Raw genomic sequence first — 19,338 nt, 5'->3', positions numbered from 1 at the left:
GTTACCTTCAGGTGCAATAACAAAACCCATCTATACTATTGGCATACATAAACCCAACTAAGATTAATGGACTTCCATACTTTATTGCTATCGATTCTTGGAACATTGGAATATCAGTAGTATAAAACATGCATAGCATATGCCTGCAAGTCTCTGCTGTATGGTGCTGCAGATCATTAGGTAATTGCTTACATTTTTAGCAGCCTTTGAGAGACGAAGAGTAATCCAACTGACTAGAGCTCCTTCTCTATTGTATGTAAAAAAAATGCTGATGTTTACTGTCACAGACAATATTCTGCATGTACACACACACACACACCTAAAAACCGAGACCCCTGATACAGTGGGCTCACCAAGTTCAACTATGCTGACACACTTATTCACTTTCCAGAGAGCCTGTGTGAAGAGACACAAGCTATTAGAAAAGATTGATGCTATGGAATCTGCACCTATGTAAGGGTGGACCACATTTTCTCTTAAAGAAGATAGGGTTAGCCTCACTGCACCAGTCATTAGCTACTTCCCTTTTCTGCTATATGGATCTTCTTCCAGCACTTTTTTTTTACCAGATACAGTACTGTTTACATCGTTGTATGCTTACAATATTTAATATTGTCAAGTAGAAAGTGTAGGGGACAGTATTGGGGGGAGGGAGCAACAAGATGGCATCCAAATACTGCTTTGAGACCCACAGATATCTAGGGAATGTATATATATAATTTCAATTAGGCTGCCAGATGCTACACAGAAAGAGTGGCCATCATACTTTGCAAATGCAAGGCCTGGGTCACAGAAAAAGGCTATCATGAACAGGGTCATTTAGTTTTTTTTTAAACTGGCAGTTTTATTCTGTTTGCTACCTCAGAGGTAGCGAACAGAATTAAACTGTCAGTGTAAAAAAAAAAACAGCGCAGGGTCCCCCTCCCAAATCATACCAGACCCTTTAGGTCTGGTAGGACCCCTGGAAAAGCATCTTATCCCCATGCTGATGAGAACAAGGGCCTCTTCCCCACAATGCTGGCCCAGTTGTTGTGGGGGTCTGTGGACAGGGGGGCTCATCTGCATTTGAGTGCCTCCTTTCATAAAGTGGGCACCCAGATGCCACCCCCCCTTTGTGAATGAGTAAGGGATTGTCAAAAACTGTGTTTGTGTTTTTTGTTCAATTAAAGGATTTTATCTAAGGTGTTGTCTGTTTATTTACATTTTACTTAACCCTTTGGAGAAGGGGGTGGCATCTGGATGCCCCCTTTATAAAAGGGGGTACCCAGATAAGCCCCCCTGCCATCAGACCCCCACATTCACTGGGCCAGGGTTGTGGGGAAGAGGCCCTTGTCCACATTGGTATAGGGACAAGGTGCTTTTCCAGTTGTTCACCCTAACATCGTGTTCCGTTCTCCCCACTTCGGCTATGCCGAGCCGAAGCATATGCGTTTGGCTCAGCTGTGTTCTTCGGCTGTTGTACGGGCTATTGTGAATAGCGTGTACAGCAGCCCTTTAGTTTGGCTGAACCAAAGGGTTTCTGCAGCCGAAGTGAGTCGAAGGATTAGCCGAACGTTCGGCTACATCCTTTGGCTCTTTAGTGAATAACCCACTTAGTTATTTTGCTTCTATGTTTCACATCTGCACATCCCAGAGTTATTAAAATTTACACAGACTATAAATTATATTTCTGCTTCCTAATCACACATTCCAGGAAACCTTCATGTAGCTATTCCAAATTTCAGTTACAGGCTCCTACAACAATTACTGCCTTTAGCCAAGAATGCATTATCTTGCCATTCTTCGCATGTTTAAATTGAATTGTGTAAACGGTTCGCCTTAATCAGTTTCGACTCATTGATAACTACAGGTTGACATGACCGTGAGATTCAGCAAAAGTACAAAGCATAGCCAACAGAAATGGCAGATCTACAAGACAGCTTAAGCTCTATATATTATGCAAACACATTCTACTACTCCATTTTATCAGTAACAAATACGAGAGGCTTAAAGGACCACTGTCATGAAATTATTGTATTTCTGACAACTCTGTGGGGTTAGTACACATAATAATAGCATTCAGGAAAATAATTATTTTTTATTATATTCATTTTTTATTATTATTTATTTCTTTTTTCTTTATTCAAGCTGTTTATCAAAAGTGACAATGACAGAGGTTGGGACAAACTATAAAATTAATAAAAGGTTGCAGCAACAGTTTGTCATGTGCAAACAAAGTTGACAGTTATCTTCCATAAGTCTTATTGTTTGCCCCAATCCATGTCACTCACTGTGGTTGGATGGGTTGGTCTGAATGCAAATGTGGAGGAACTATAAAAAAACCCAAAAGGAATCCATACAATAAATGCTATTGTTACATGTGTTAACCGCTTGCAGTTATCACAATATTTTTTTTTTCTTTTCAAAAGTGGTCCTGTAAGTATAAATGCCATATGTTTATTTTTGGTAACTGCTCTTTTACAAACATGGACTCATGGGGCCCAATTATATTTTTGTGCTAAGGCAGTCCATTGAAATAAATTGGCTGCCAGGTCACCCTAACATGCCAATAATTGGACACGCACCATTTTTGCCAACTCAGCGTACTACTGAGTGTTGCCATTAAAAATGAATGACACCATAACACAGAAATGCATGTAATGTGCATTTCTGTGTGTTGCTTGCCCAACTGAAATGTAAATTGGCCCTAAATATTATTAACTTATGGACCCTTATAAAAGCCAATGTGTACAAGTACCCCTGGGGTGAGCCAATTAATTTAAGTACCCTTGACATACGGTCAGTACATTTCTTACCAGTGCCCCCAAATATGGTAAAAATGTTTTCCAAACAATCTATTGAAATCTATTTAAATAACTACAATACCCACTGATCATTTTATATATGATTCATTATTCACTAATTTGCTGTTATGATAAACTTTAGGTAGCAAAAGTATCTGCCCGTATCAGAATTGCCCTCTCGGGTGTACATACTATAGCTTTAGTGTCTATGTCTGATTTGAATGTTTTTATTTTTTGAAGAATATAACTACATAGTGTTCGTCTGAGTACATATTGTATATCTATCCAAAACAAAATATATAATTAAAATAAATAAGGAAAAAATGTATCCTTTTAAAGTATATATTGACAGCCATGAATTGTGTGTTGTGTTATGCATACAAACTACAAGAAATAAAATCAGGAAGCACAGCTTTCTTGTAAATGTAAAACTGGTATCAAAGTTTCCCTTATTTTTACTCTTGAATGTCTGCCAAACAGGATTTTAGCTGGCACAGAAAAAAAAGAACAGCAAATAAGGAAAGAAAATCTTAATTTTGCAAGTTGATGTCTTGTGCAAAACACAGGGCTCTTAATGTTCCACAAAAGTTCCAAATTGGATAGCTGATATTTGTCTTTTTTGTGCATTTGCTGGATATGTGTAAGCTTTCAGTGTTCATGCATATACCGTAAGCCTTAAAGTGACACTAAACTCTGAAGTTAAATCTTAAAAATCCATTTAAGTGCCTTAAATTATATCAAAAACTTATCTTATTTGTGTATTACTCGTGAGGTGGATAGATAATGCTTCTCAAGATTTGAGGAGTATCCCATCCACCAATAAGGGGATTAGCATGGCTAGACCTTTTACTTTAAGGACTTAATAAATGGTGAGCAGTTTTCCATGTGCTGTATACACAGTGAGCACCTGAGAGAGATTTAAGAGGGATCACTTTTGCTTAGATTGTTCACAATCACCAAGATTGGACTGTGTTGTAAAGTAGCCACCACTCCAAGCTCACTCCCATGATGGATTATAATCTCACCTTTAGTTTACTAGTTTGTATTGAAGTTATAGTCTATCATGAGAGCGAGCTTGGAATGGTGTCTACTTTACAATGCACACAGGGATCATGGGGAACAAAAGTAGCCACCCTCCAGAAGGAAGGACAGTGTTGGCACAAATTCAGAGATGATTTGAGGATCTACAGCTGAGCGATACACAAATAAGATACATTTTTGTTAATAGTTAAGGTGCCTGAATGCATTTTTAAGATTTCACATCTGAGTTTAGTGTCACTTAACAACAATAAAAGCCTGTCTAAGATACTACTCTGCTGTAAGAATTTTGAATACTTTAACCTTTTTACAAATGCAGCCCCTTAATGAATAGCCCAATATATCCCCATAACCTTTTGGCAGACTATCGGAATCATTATCATCAACAGGCCTATTAGGTACCAGCATGACTTTAGGAGATGTCAAGACCTTGGTTTTACTTTTTATTTAAATAGCTAGGAACAGAACAGCTAAAAGAAAATAATTAGGATTTTATTTTATATAAACAGCAAATCATAAACTCACAAGCTAGCTATAACAGGTAAGCTTTTTGCTGCTGTTTTTGTGTAATATAGAATTGAGCTGCAGCTTCTGACTATGTTACATGCATGTCATCTGACACATTAAAGGAGAACTATGAGTCAATTTTATTTCTGTGACTGTTTTTATTACTCAGAGATCCTGTCCCAAACCCCATAATTTGGTTCGCTATACCTTCAAGGGTTATGGATACCCCAGTTAAAAATGATCCAGATAGGTGTTGGGAACTAATTTTACGCTACTGTGCAAAAAAATGTAAACAGAAAAATAAGTTAACATGTGGTGGTGCATTAATAACAATTCTGTATGCGTTTAAACATCTTAATAGTTGCATAGTGGTTGGGAAAAAAAAAACATCACTGTCAAAACCAACACCATTGGTTCCATTTAAATGTGGTTTTCACACAGAGTGTACCAGAATAATGTAAACAAAATCTAAGAACATATTAGAAAATATGAATAAAAGAAATCAATTGTATTTCAGAGGATGGGGCAGCAAACCAAGTCAGATTCCACCCATCAGTAGTGAAAAGCAGCCGACAGGCTTTATGGTAAAACCCAATGTCTATAATGTAAGCAGATTATATGATGCATATTCGAGTGAATGTGTCATTTTAAAGGCTAGGTGGGAAATTCTTGGTTAGGGGCCCAAAATGTAGTCATAATATTTTGGGGTCACAAACAATGACAAACTGATAGTTGAGGTCCCAAAAAAGGACATACTGACCTTTCGGCCCACAACATAAAAAGGGATAAGTATCTGTGCCTTAGAACACATTTACTTAAATCAAACTAGGAACGCTTTTTTGGCAGGCTACCTATTTGAGTTGGTAGCACATAATGCTTGAAATTATGGGGATTTAAGTTGCTGCTGGTTTTGAGGCTGAAGGTGAATAACAGACTTGGCTCTTGTTATAAGCATGGTAATAGCTCTATGATCTGCAGTCTGCTAGCAATCATGTAACAGTTTTATGCTTCTTAAAAGCTGAAATACTGGCAGAAAATAAAATACAGGTTTTCATTTCCCCAGAGGTCCACCTCAGAAACATACCACATGGTTCCCCCTCCCTGCCCAGCTCCTGGCTTCCTCTATTTAAGTCAATAGAATTAGATTTGTGGGCTTTTGAGGAGGAAGGTGGTTTTAAGATTTGGAAAACACCATAAAGAAAAGTTATCCTTAAGATCCTAATGTGGAACAAGTTAAAAACCCTCAGTGGTAATGCAGAAAGGCTGTAACTAGGTTAACAAGGAGATGTGCCACTACAATACTCAGCCACACTGAATAATGTTATCATTTAATAATAAAATGTTCTGATTTCTTTTCTCACAAACTATTTTAACTTTCAGTGGTTCCATTGGAGTGCATTCACACCAGAATCAGAGCCAAAAATGCTAATGGAGGTATGTTGACTTGAAGTTGCATAGTGTGTTGACATCCATTGCGATGGGTTTTTTATTTGGGGGGGGTATTTTATAGAATATGTTGGTTCTGCCTTGCATTTACCTTGTGTTAGCAGTTCACACCAGTCTTTTATGTTGTGTTGCGCTGAAAAAATCTAGAGCCTGCTCTACTTTTTTTTCCAGCTGAGGGCAGCTCAATGCAACATATTGTTGTGAACTACAACCATTCACACACATTCATTTTCAGATGTCCTTTCGTTGACATCCATTGAAAAACAGATACCAATGCATATGGTGTGAGTGGGGCCTTTAAAGATATTTTCATTGAAATAGCAAGTTGTACCCAGAGGCAGTCATCCTCTATTTCAGGCCTGCAATAAAGCAGTTGTGAAATATAATTGGCTTCTAATATATATCAGCTTACTTTCTAGATGTGAAGAAAGGAGGAAAGAAAAAGGACAACTTCAGGAACCCACTGATGAAAACATACTACAGCAGAAGCTTCATCACTTTGGAACCAATAAAAACACTGGGCATCTCAAAATGTTCAGGTGGTTTTGCATCTGGTTTAGAATATGGAACCTTTAACTCTATGCCAAGTCAATTTTGTTTTAGATAGATTGGGGAAGGATAGGAACTCCTGTCAGGGTTTTACTGCTATTTAAGGCACTGTTAAAGAGAAATCACGTACTGTCCAGATGACAATGGTTTCACCAAACAGGAACTGAGGGAAAATCCCCAACAGAGACACAAACATGAACACTTTTTTTTAGTGGTACAGAGGAAGGTTAGAACCCATGCCAGCAAGTTATTCTTGTCTTTGTTCCTGCTGCATATTTCCCTCACTTTCTGTCTAGTAAAAGCATGGTTACTGTGACAGTAAGTGAGGGGAAAACTCTCTAATGGAGCACACATAGAAGTAAAAACCCAAGTGGGGTTCTAATGCTTCCCTACTCTATCCAAAACTAAAAAAAAGTTGTGGCTAGACATCCACTTTAATTAGGTGCAATAAAATGTTGTTGTACTACATTGCACCCAAGATCTTCACACACTGCACAGCATATCAGTGTCACAATTTCAAACGCCTATACTGTTCTTGCCCTGTAATAGTAGAGACTGAATTATTTTAACAGTCTTTGATTCTATAGGGGGAAAGCAGTAAATTGTAAAGATGTCAGCCCTTTGACTGCGTACATTGCTCAATGCGCTTCAGTACTGGGTATTACTTATGCATGCATCACCCCTGGGCATCATGGGGTCACATCTTATTTGTACATTTGCTACAGAATTCAATGTTCCTGGCATTGAGAAGACTCCACGCAACTGTTACAAGTTAAAACACTCCACGCCTGTTTGTTGTTGAAATTAAATGCTGCTGACATTGCTAGAGCCAACAATCAGATATCAAAAGGCTAGCGATTAAAGCGCCAGGTGATTGAAGTTGTATAATGATGCCATTTGTTCACGTGCTTCATTTAGCAGAAGTCATTTTCATTATAAATATGCAGTGATTCTCGGCAGATACGATTTGCTCCCAGGACCCAGCTTCTCGCGCACTGTCATCATCCTACTAGCTAAGCCATTGTCAGTAAGTGCACCCATATTATCTAGTGGCCTCTATAATGTGTTTGAGCACAAAAAGGCCCCAGTTAAATCCTGGTTTTTAGGGTACCAGCTATAAAAGTCTTCAAAGTTCAGTGGGAATATGTTATTCTTGGCCTTTTGTGAAGTTTTTAGAATCCTGGTAAATTGATTGTGAATGCTGAGTACCCAGGGTCAGATAGTTTTTGGTGCAAGGGCTGCAGCAAAGAGAACTAATGTATAAAAAAGGGTACCTGACCCCTAGCCTTAACCTAAAACTAAAGCTAAACTTAACACTTAACCTTCTCTTTAAAGGAGAACTATGGGGTCAGTGTTTTTCCCCATATTTCTCCTTAGGGTATTGGGAGGACACAAACTAGCGTCCTCCCATTACCCTAAGCTCAGTATACCGCGAGCTACAGCTACAGCTCGCAGTATACTGAGACGCCGCAGCCGGAGCGGATCCCGACGTAGATGACGGCGTCCGCCCAGCTGCGTGAGTGACAGCTGGCTCTGCCTATATAGAGGCAGAGCCAGCTGTACCCGCCCCCTTCCCCATCCGTTCCGCCAGTCAGCGCTGGCAGATCGGAGCGGGGAGAGGGGAATCCAGCCCCTCCCCCGTCATGGCAGAGAGCCGTGACAGGATCGAGAGGCGAGCGAACCCGGTATGTGTTCGCTCACCTCCGGATCTACTGAGCCGACCTGTGACAGTCTCATTGTCACAGGTCGGCTAGAACTATGAGGTGAGTGAAAAGCACTCACCTCATAGTTTTCCTTTAATGAAACTCTAAAATGTATCCTAATTGAAGTATACAATTTTATTTGTTTTGAAAAGAGTAGAAATAGTTAAATCTTATTATCTTTTAAATTCTCACCGACATTCCCCAGCACTCCCCCTAAGTGTCACAAATACCTGCCCCTGCTTCTCTGAGATTGTTGCGCCACCCAGTCACTCCTCCAGAAGTCTCCCATCTGGGCACTTCTTCTGTGCATGTAGGGAACCTCAGTTTTTTCCTTTGAAAAAAGGCCTTCCACTATTGGGCGCTGTAACATACAGCCTTTCTAGAGCAATGAATGAAAATTAAAGGACCTAGGAGATTTGAAGAGGCCAATTCATATCCAGGAAAGGGATTAGGGAGAACTAAAGTTGTTGAGAAACTGACCAACTTCTTTTGGTGCTTCTATAAATTTTAAGGATAAATTGATAAACAGAACCTGCAGCTACAGAAGTCATTTACTGATTGCTGAGAATATGTAAATGAATTGACTGGCTAAAGGTTCATTTTAAACCCTAAGCTTAACTTTCAACAATACAAAACACAAAGAATCCCCAGCAGTGTGGCTTGTACATATTTTTGGCCAAAGTATGCAACTAAAACCTCTGCTTTTTACGTATACTGTTAGACAGGGCAATTTGTTTTGTTGCAGGCCAGCTGGCAGGTATGCTGGGGATTCTTTGTGTTTTGTATTGTTGTAAGCCTTCCCATGTGCACCCAGCTACAAAGGCTGGTTATAAATGTATGCGGTTACCATCTTTTTCTAGTTTGACTATCTTGGATGTGGCGACACATTGGGGATCCCAGCATGCATCTGTGGTTGCTGGGCCTCCGGTGCGTCCCTGCACCTTGTGAGGAGGAGTAGGCTACCTCCTGGTACACCTGCATTCAATTTATCAACTGCATCAATATGCTCCCACTTGGAGACTCATATAAATAGAGTTAGGGCCACACTTTACAGAGGTCCCTTGACGGTGGCAGTGTGGCTTCTACATATTTTTGGCCAAAGGTTTGTTCAACTAAAACCTCTGCTTTTAACGTATACTGTTAGACAGGGTAATTTGTTTTGTTGCAGGCCAGCTGGCAGGTGTGCTGGGGATTCTTTGTGTTTTGTAGAGGCACAACACTGCCCCTGTACAAAGCATTAGTATGACATCATCTGGAACATGCAGTTCAGTTTTAGGCACCAGTTCACAAAAAGAATGTTGTGGAACTGGAGAAAGTCCAGAGAAGGGCAACTAAACACAAAAGAGGCATGGAGGAACTCGGCTATAAGGAAAGATTAGCTGAACTGAATTTTTTTTCTCTGGAGAAGAGGCAATTAAGAAGGATATGATCACATGTATAAATTCAAGTTAAGGAACCAAGAAAATACAGAATCTTAAGTGCAGGTTAAATTAAGACCCCTGTGTACTTGCGGATGACCCCCTGGGAAAGCACATCCACAACATGCTCCTCCATGGCTTTATTCTCTGCAACAGAAAGAGGGTAAACCCTGACACGAGGAGGGACTGCACCAGGCTGCAATTCGATAGCACAATCGTAGGGACAATGTGGCGGAAGAGTACCAGCATGCATTTTATCAAAGACATCCTGATACACCAGATATTCGGTAGGCAACGTGGAGACCTATGGATGCACGTAGCATTACATTGTGGAGACCTAGGGAGGATCTGCCAATTGAAGATCCAGTTATGTTTCTGAAGCCACGGGTAATCCAGAACAATAAGATAGTGTAGAAAGGACAGGGAAACATAACCTGGAAACATGCTGACTCCCTGTGTAAGGCTCTTACAGCCAGATCAACCGACCGGTATGGACTCGTGGGTAATATGTGCAGACTTTAGGGATCTGCCATCGAGGGCCTCAATGGCTAACGGAGCTGTATGACGTTTGGAATTCTTGGAGGAAAATAAGCTGTCAATAAAGTAACGACACAATGAGCAATGATATCAAGAAGCCCACTTTTGACCTATTGGTTGGAAAGTAGGGATGTTGTCACGTACCTGGTAAGAGACCGGAAGGTGAGGAGGCTTCTTTTGTGTCTCGTGTCCTTCTGCCCCTGGAGGTGAGAACAAGAAGCAGTTGGACAGCGAGGAGCATGAGTGCCACTGATGGAAACCGACACTGTGCATGATACGTCCTGATGACGTGTAGTCAGCAAGCCGTGGGTCCACCAAGCAGACAACGTGGAGCAGAAACAAGAGACCGGAGCATAGTCAGGAAAGCCAGAGATCGGAGACAGCCGGGTAGCCGGAGTACAAAATCAGGAGGCAGAAGAAAAAGTCCAGGAAACAGGCCGAGGTCAGGGGCAGGCAGCAATCCAATAGCAAAGTCCAAGCAAACCGAGTCAGGCAGGTAACAGGAATCCAACAGGTACAAGCACACAGGAACACTAGCTGAAAAGACCATCAGCAATGGAGCAGGGGCAGGCTCATTTTTATACGGTGAGATAAACCAGGTAGCAGCATCACTTCCTGTGCGACGGCCGTTGTGTGTGTTTTCGCACACTTCCGGGTTGCGCGCGCTTGTTTGGAATCTATTTACCCCGTCTTTTATATATTTTATCAAATAATTGGGGTGATAATAAAGGTTTCATAACATTTAATAGGAAAACGGGTTTTTTTCAAGATTTTCGGTACTTTTTGTTATATAGTAAAGAATAAAACCCCCAGTGGTGATTAAAAACCACCAAAAGAAAGCTCTATGTGTCCCCAAAAAATGGTATAAAATTTGTTTCAGTACAGCGTTACACGGCTGAATAAATGTCAGTCAAAGTACCGCAGCGCTGAACACTGAAAAATGGCCTGGCCAGGAAGGGGGTTTAACACCCGGGTCTTTAAGCGGTTAATGAATCTTAGTGCTGCAGCCTCTTTGCAGCCACTTCTTATCTACGAGTATGCACTCCAGCAGTGACTGCACAGCATTGTCTGATGGCGACAACAGTTGACCGTTCCAGCATAATGTGTGTTAAAATGGCCTCTTATAGTGACAACAAAGGAGCACAATTGGGAGACAGAAAGCTGTCAGCCTATTACAGGAAGTGTCTGATCAAGGACCTTAGTGGCAGGGTTTCCAGGTTTTAATTTAAAAACCTTCAGATTTAAAAATATTGAACATGACCTTTGAAGTTACATTGGCATGTTTAAAAGAGAACTATGAGCTAAGTGTCTTTCCCCATAGTTCTCTTTAGGGTCATGGGAGGACATATACTAACCTCCTCCCGTGACCCAAAACTAAGTATAACACTTTGTATTTTCGGCCCGCTATTGCCTGCGATATACTGAGAGCGCCACAGCCGGGACGGATCCCAACAATACTATCGAGATCCACGCAGCTGCGTGAGTGACAGCTGGCTCTGCCTATTTAGAGGCAGAGCCAGCTGTGCCCGCCCCCTTCCTTCCTCCACTCAGTGCTGGAGGACTGGAGAGGGGAGGGGGGAATCCCTGCGGGGAGCGATGACTGACAGTCACCACTCACTGCAGGGAGATGATCGGGAAGTGAGCGGATCGGTGCGTGTTTCTGCTCACTTCCCGATCGATAGCCGATCTGTGACGGCCTCTTTGCCACAGGTCGATTCTAACTATGAGGATGAGTGGAAATCACTCACCTCATAGTTCTCCTTCAAGTATATATTAGATTTTGGTGTTTACATATATTTTAACATTTTTAGTCCTACCAAACTGATATTTCAGAAGCAGGTGGGGTGAATTACCCTTTGTCTTATTGTTGCTAGATGGAACTAGGTCAGTGCTGAAATCGTTCTTTAGGAGCACTTGACAATAGGACGTCATGCACTCAACACTGAAACATCAGTTTTGGGTGGACTTACCATCAAGCCACTTTTTTTTTTCAAAATCTGACACCAATGAAGCATGCAGGACATGAAGCTGTACTACCTTTATTTCATTGCATATGTTCAAAGAAACTACCTTGGCTACAGTTGCAAAAAGGTTACCTGTTCTTACAGGATTGGTACCGAAATGCCAAATTGGCAGAAAATGTCTCTGACATATTTGATTTGGACATTCACCACGGTTCATTTTCTCCTTGCAGAAAAATAAATTACCGTGGTGTATGAAAAACTGACCATGAAATTACTATGACATTTCATGGCTTGGTGAATTGTTTTCATGGTTACATTTCCTTTACAGAAAAATACAGATTTACCATGGCAAATGTCTCAACTCTCCGATTACTATGGTTATTTTGAAACATACCACAGGATTTCTGCAGAAGAAGTCATTTGTGCTTATCAACCATTCTTAATCTTCATTTCAGTATCAGTCTACATCAATCTACCAGAAAGCCCCAGTCCTGCACAATCCAATAAGCTCTGCCCTGCTCCTTTGTGTACTTAACCCCAAATACAACAGCAAGGTTGCCCTTACATGTTTATCAGATGATCCCCAAATACAAAGCTGGTAGTATTAGTGTTAGAATACACATTACTGAGTTTATAGCAACAACTTCTGCAGTATACAATTTTGGTCACTAGATGGCAGTGTTTATAAATTCTGTTATACAGTATCTATGGTAAATTATCTGCTGTATTGAACAAGGTAGAGAATAAACCTGTGGCTTCCTTCCTGTCTTCAAGCCATGTGCAGCATGTATATCAGAGTGTGTGTTTGTGAGTGTGTGCTTGTGGTGACCTAATTGAGGCAATTAGGTCACCACATACTGCTTATTCAAAAACTAAAAACTACAGGCGTATAGCAGGTAACAGGCACCCATGCAGCCTGTATGTCATTTGTCTTGCCTAAGTCTAGAAGTAAGGCAACTTGATGGACAGAAATATCCTTGTTGCCAGAGACAGCACTTTTCATACTGATCCACAACCACCACTGATCTACACCTAGAGGTTTCACTAGATCTGTTCACCCACGGCATACGATCCCGGCAGTGGTCCCAGCAATCAAAGTGCATCTAAAAACAAAAATTTTGAAATATTGTAACTTACCAGGTCCTTTCACCTCGGCATTCTGCACTAACCTCTTGTCCTAGGTTGTCAATGCTCACAAGTGCCAAAACTAGGAGGGGATCAGGGGCCCGGGCGCCAGGAGCAGGTGGGAAACTTAATGTTATTACCTGGCCGCCAGGACCGCTCCCTCCCGCCACTCTGCAGGCACTGCCCGGGCCTGCGCTGTACGAGAGTGCGCTGGGAAGGGGGGGGCCTAGGAATGGTGTCAGGCAGAGAGCAGCCGGGGAGAGAGAGTACCAACCCGGACACGTAGTGCGAGCGAGCTGTCAGCCCTGGCATCCACCTGAGACCCTGCAGAGGCTGCACGTAACCCTGCTGAGACCACAGGTAGCCCTGCTGAGACCGCACGTAGCATGGGCAAAACCACACACAGCCTTGGCAAGACCACACAGCCCTGGGGAGACTGCACGTAGCCCTGTTGAGATCGCAAGCAGCCCTGCTGAGATTGCACGTAGCTCTGGCGAGACCACACGCAGCCCAGGTGAGACCGAACGCAGCCCTGGTGATACCGCACGTAGCTCTGGTGATTCTGCACACAGCCCTGGTGAGACCCTACACATCCTCCTGAGACCCCACACAGCACTGGTCTGTCTAGCTTCGTCACTGATGCTCACTCACCATATGGTATCAGGACAATAGAAATCGGACAAGACTTTTCTTTATAGGTTGAACTTGATGGACTGTCTGTTTTCAACCTGACTATGTGAATATGTAACCTTCCCCCATCCTCTCCTATACTGCATAGATAGGAGGGGTTTCTGTAGTCCTCAAAGATAACTAATAAGGATGCTGCAAAGGCAAAACGTGCTGTAAACAAACCCAGGCTCCTCCAACTCTAACATGTTTCACCAAATGGTTTATTCATAGAGATAAGAGATCTCATGTTAGAGATGGAGGGAATAAACAGTATCAAGCTTGTGATATCTGTCGCTTGTGTGGCAATTTTTTCTACGAGAATCAGATCAAACAAAATGCTTCCAGTGATATATTTTACAGTTCAAAAGGGACCAAATAAGAAGTTCAGTGTTAGGGTTTAAAAATAATCTTGGTCATCTCAACCCTCAAAGCTGATTGCTGATTCACATGAGTATCATCTTAAGTGTAGTGTTGGACAGAAAACCTGTATACATTTTAGGTGTGTATGGCTACTGTATTTCATATGTTGCAGCGTTACGTACTGTACTAGCAACTCACAGATATCAGTAGGATTGCCTTCAGGCTCAGCAAAGCTAATTATGTGGCAATAGAATCATATTTGTATAAAAAAGTATCTGTTTAGTTTTAGTTCAATAGAATGAATGAAGCTACCAAATTCTTTTTTTTTTTTGTGGGCTAAGTGTATTTTACTACCACTTGTATTCATGTTTTACGAATGTATACAAAGTCTGTTGTCATATTATCTTTATGCTCATACCAGTCATACTATAGACAAAATATACAGGCAAAAAACAAGCAAAGTGACAATGGGAAGCAATTTAAGGTTAAAGCTAAACTCCAGTCAAACAGCTAAATATGCAGATGAAATACATAAATGAGAGAGGTTTTACCTGTCAAAGAATGTACATTTCTAGTTCCTTAGTCCTGAGATCTACACGGCTCCACCATACAGCACACCCACTTCCTCTGTCACGGTTAAGGAATACAGTGGTGTCATCTGCCCTCAGCCTGCTCATTGTATGGTGAAGGAGCAGCAGCAGACTGATGAAATAATCTCATCCTCAATGCTCATTCTGTTCTCTTATATTGTGAACTTGTTCTTTACCACCCCATTTGCAACACAACTGATCAGTTTCCTGCCCTGTCCCCTCTCTTCCAGTCTTAGTGCTGCTGTACAGACTGATGAAATAATCTCATGCTCATTCTGTGCTCTTATATTGTGAACTTGTTCTTTGCCACCCCATTTGCAACACAACTGACCAGTTTCCTGCCCTGTCCCCTCTCTTCCAGTCTTAGTGCTGCTGTACAGACTGATGAAATAATCTCATGCTCAATGCTCTTTCTGTGCTCTTATATTGTGAACTAGTTCTTTGTCACCCCATTTGTAGCACAACTGATCAGTTTTCTGCCCTGTCCCCTCTCTTTCAGTCTTGAGTGGTGCTGTACAGAGAATTTAAATAGACTGAAATCGAATCAAAGTAGGGTACTCACAAGAACTGAAATTTTAAAAAACACATGTACCAATTTATTAATGAGTAAGTAGCTGCATTAATGTGCTTTTATAATTGTCTGGAGTTCAGCTTTATTAGAGGTAATGTCTGTCAGTACATTTTACTTTACCAAGACAGTTGTGTCCATCGTGTGCCAATCGAAAGCCATCATAGCACATGCACCTGTAGTTGCCAGGTATGTTCACACACTCGTGTACGCATCCTGCATTATCATCGCGTTCACATTCATCCACATCTAGGAAGACAAAGCAGAAATATTTACTATTTCAAAAAAATTTTATTCAATCAAAATATGTGAAAAAAAAAGGTTTCTGTGCTATTCGGTCACTGTAAAAGACATACAGACTAGTGCCCTATATTACTATGCACTACATGTGCTCAGTTAAAATGATTGTACCACTAACTTTTTTGAACATCTTCCAAACTAAAAGCAAAGCATACATAATAAATACAGATTTTCTAGACAAAGGAAACATTGTAGCTACCGATTGTACTAAGAACTGGTCAAAAATCTGTGCAAAGCTAGTGCAATCCTTTGCTATGTTGGCAGGATGATTGCCTGTAGGAGGTAGGTCTTGATGCCACCATACAAAGATTTGGTTTCACTCTGCCCTTAACTCATTTTTTAAATTTAGAGGCTTTGATTTTGCATACTCACAAAATATATTGGCATACATGGCCATCCCCGCACTGCAAGGGTTAAGTGCTCATTTTGTGTCTAGGTTAAAAAATAACACAGTTATACTCACCTGTAGCTCTGTGCCGGCCAGCTATCACAGCGCTCCAGCCTCTCTCCTCTTCTGCTGCAGCATTATAATCTTCCTCAGCATCCTCGCGTCTATACACTGTGTATAGAACGTGATAATTCAAGGGGCCTTAGACTGCTGCAGTAGAGGGAGAGAGAGGCTGGAAGGGCCGGTCTGAGAACAAGTTGGCACCATGGCGAGTATAACCTTTTACCTAGACAAAAATGAGCAGTTAACCCTTGCAGTGCCAAGGTAGCCCCACTGCAAGGGTTAAACATTTTTCCTGGAGTTCTTTAAATTACTGCTGTTTGATTTTTAAAAGTTTTAGTTTCCCTGCAGAATCAGTTGGCACCCTGAGCACTGGCCTTGATATCCTCTTTCCCTTGCAGAGTTCTATGGAGCCACCCTTGTGTGCGCTAGTGAGCTGTGTGTCTCAATAAAACATATAGGCACAGCAAGACAAGACACTCCCCTGCTCGTTGCTCCCCAGTCATTCTTCCTCCCTTCTCCAAGCTAGTAGATGGACAGCTGCTAGAGACTGTTCTGTCCCTTGTGACCTTGTACTGGAAAGAAGTTCAGTGAAGTTGAACTGTGAGAGTTGGAGCCAGCTGTTTGGAAACATGATGACTGTAATTGCTTGGGCAAACATGTAAAGACATACTTTGCTAGGCACTGTATATTTGTTTTATCTGTATTTATTATTGAAAAAGATTGAGATTTTAATACTACTTTAAGGGATGGTATGAAGTTATCATTCTGAATTCTTTCATATTTATATCATTGTTATTGGATAGCACAGGTTGGCATTGAGGCATAAATGAAAGCAATGGGCAGTCAAGATCTATAAACTGTACTGACAATGCTCTATGCTTCTAATAGTATACCTTTGCAGTGCTTTCCATCCCCTGTGTATCCAGACTTGCAAATGCACTTATATGACCGAAGGGTGTTTTGGCAGATGGCATCTATGTGGCATGTGTCTGTTCCTTCCACGCATTCATCAACATCTAAAAGAAAGGAATGACAATATGTTGACAAGTTCCAACACAGTTCTTCCAAGTGGTACTCAAAATGAACACAGCTATGTGGAAGGGCTTGTTGCACCTCTGCCTATGTGATGATATGTGTTTTCAGTAATGCCAGAGAATAGATACCTATATGTTATACAGAATGCGATAGGGAAGGCTACTAGCATGCAGTGGCATCACTAGGGGGATGCGGGTGGTGCGGCCCGCACCCAGGTGACACCACTGGAGAGGTGACACCAAAATGACTGGCAGTCATTTTAGTGTCACCCCCTCTGAAAAGCTGGGCACTCGGTCATTGACCAAGAGCCAGACAATTGATCGAGAGAGAGAGAGAGGAGGTGACCCAGCAGCATACCTTATCCCGCTGGGGGAATTTTCCCTCCTCTCTCAACAGCGGGTGACGTCATTACGTGTGTGTGCGGTGACATTGTGTGTGCGCAAATACGTCAAACGCATGCGTAATGGCGTCACTGTGGGGTGTCACCTGGTACCCGCTTCGGTTGACACCCTGCCTCGGAACGCCTCTGCTAGCATGCCACCATTTAGTGAACCTAGGGTGTTTCTCTGTAAAACTTTGCCTAAAATTTTGTAGACCAGGGGTAGACAACCTCGCACTCCAGCTGTTATTTAGCTTCAAGTCGCATAATGCATTGCAAGACTATGACAGCCACAGGCATTACTCCCAGTGGCAGAAGTATGATGAGATTTGTAGTTTGACCGCAGCTGGAGTGCCGAGGTTGCTTACCCTTGTTGTTGACACTTTGGGGGGGAATTTATCAAACCAAGTGCGACAGTTTTAGCTTCTTAGATCATTTTTTTTTTAATGTGCAAATCTGTTTAGCCGCTCTTTTTAGCATGTGTACCTGTTTTGACCACAGCTTGCACTATTTTTCCGCTTGCATGTGTTTTGCGCGTGTTTTGCATAAGTTTGCAACTGTTTACATCTGCGGCTGTCTGAAACTGAAGCATCATCTAACAAAACAATCGCAACGTAAGAAGTCCCCATGACCACTTCTTCAAGAAGTGACAGTAAGGCCTTGTTCACACCAAGCGCATTCCAGGAGCAAAGCAGTTACAAACCGGATCAAAACTGCGTCCAATGTATTCCAATGGTATTTTGGGCTCTAGTTCACACCACAGCGCTCAGTTCCAGAGCATGTAAAAAAAACTGCAGCAAGCCCTATTTTACCTGCTCTGGAACGCATGTGAACGCATCAAAATGCATGCAAGTGCCCTGGAACGAAGGACTAACATTGTTTAAATATGCAATTAAAAAAAAACTTTTTGAAACAGTCCTACAGACAAACAGCTAAATACAAAGGTAGAAAACATATCTGGGTATCATTGCACCTGCCAAGGGATTTGTAATTCTATCAGGCAGTCCTGTTATCTACGCGTTTCCGGGGCACGCCCCCTTCAGCATTCACATTCTGATGAAGGGGGCGTGCCCCGGAAACGCGTCGACACCCTACTGATCTGCACACAGGACTCATTATACGGATCCCTCCAGTGCTCCGTTTTATATTGCTTCACAAACTTGTTGCCAATCTACCATTGTGAGTACCTGCCAGCTTGTTTTCTTTTATGATCGTTGAATAAACTAATCTGCACTAGGAAAGGCGCCCCTCTCTTTGTGTTTTCTTGTAGATGTCTCAGTCACCCTGACTGTATTGGGGCTGCATCCTGCACTTATGCTCTGTATGTTTCCCTTATGAGGGTTAAGGGATGACTGCTTCTGGCGCTCCTGGACACCAATTTTTTTGAGTCCTGTGATCTAACCACCCTTACCACACAGTATAGCCAGGTTGGTGACCTTCAGCTACAGCACTACAACGAGACCCAGACACACCTCCAGCCTATTCATTGAACAGTAAAGGAAAAGCAACACGCTGATGATAACAGGTCCTTTGTTTTCTAAAAATGGCGAACTATATTGTGGCCACAGCCACTTTTTGCAGTGGCCCAACATTTTCCCATTTCCTAGTACCCTGGGCTGACCATGCCAGTCATGACTAAAAACAGTTGGGTTTCCTCTTATTTTCTGTACCCATAGCCAGGGACATCCCTATAATGAGGGAGCCTGTGGCTTTTTCCTCAGCTGACAGCTCATTTGGGGGTGGCCAGGTGGCGGTGGGGCAGCAGGGGGGTGGTCACAGCATTCCAGGTAACTAAGAGCTCTCAGCACAAACTGTGACGCTCTGTGCGACTATCTTTCCAGCTCACTGACGTCAATGATTGCCAGAAGTTAAGTGGCATGCTCTGGCTCGCTTCTAGCCAAGCTCTTGTTGGCAAC

General features: G+C 42.0%; 1 protein-coding gene across 4 annotated transcripts in view; it reads right to left on the bottom strand.

Moving 5' to 3' along the window:
- The window catches only part of SCUBE3 (signal peptide, CUB domain and EGF like domain containing 3), an 82,091-nt gene that overhangs the window by 45,254 nt on the left and 17,499 nt on the right, over positions 1–19,338 (bottom strand). For all 4 annotated transcript variants that reach the window (XM_018560618.1, XM_018560619.1, XM_018560620.1 and 1 more), the window contains exons 2-3: positions 16,902–17,024; positions 15,381–15,506 (exon numbers count right to left, since the gene is read on the bottom strand). In XM_018560618.1, the coding sequence (XP_018416120.1) occupies positions 15,381–15,506; positions 16,902–17,024 (249 nt within the window). The remainder of the gene's footprint in view (positions 1–15,380; positions 15,507–16,901; positions 17,025–19,338) is intronic.

This window comes from Nanorana parkeri, unplaced genomic scaffold (assembly GCF_000935625.1).
Source record: "Nanorana parkeri isolate BGI_ZX_2015 unplaced genomic scaffold, ASM93562v1 scaffold468, whole genome shotgun sequence".
Classification (NCBI taxonomy): domain Eukaryota; kingdom Metazoa; phylum Chordata; class Amphibia; order Anura; family Dicroglossidae; genus Nanorana; species Nanorana parkeri.
Note: the sequence above shows the minus strand (reverse complement) of the source record. Positions and strands in the feature narration are given on the sequence as shown.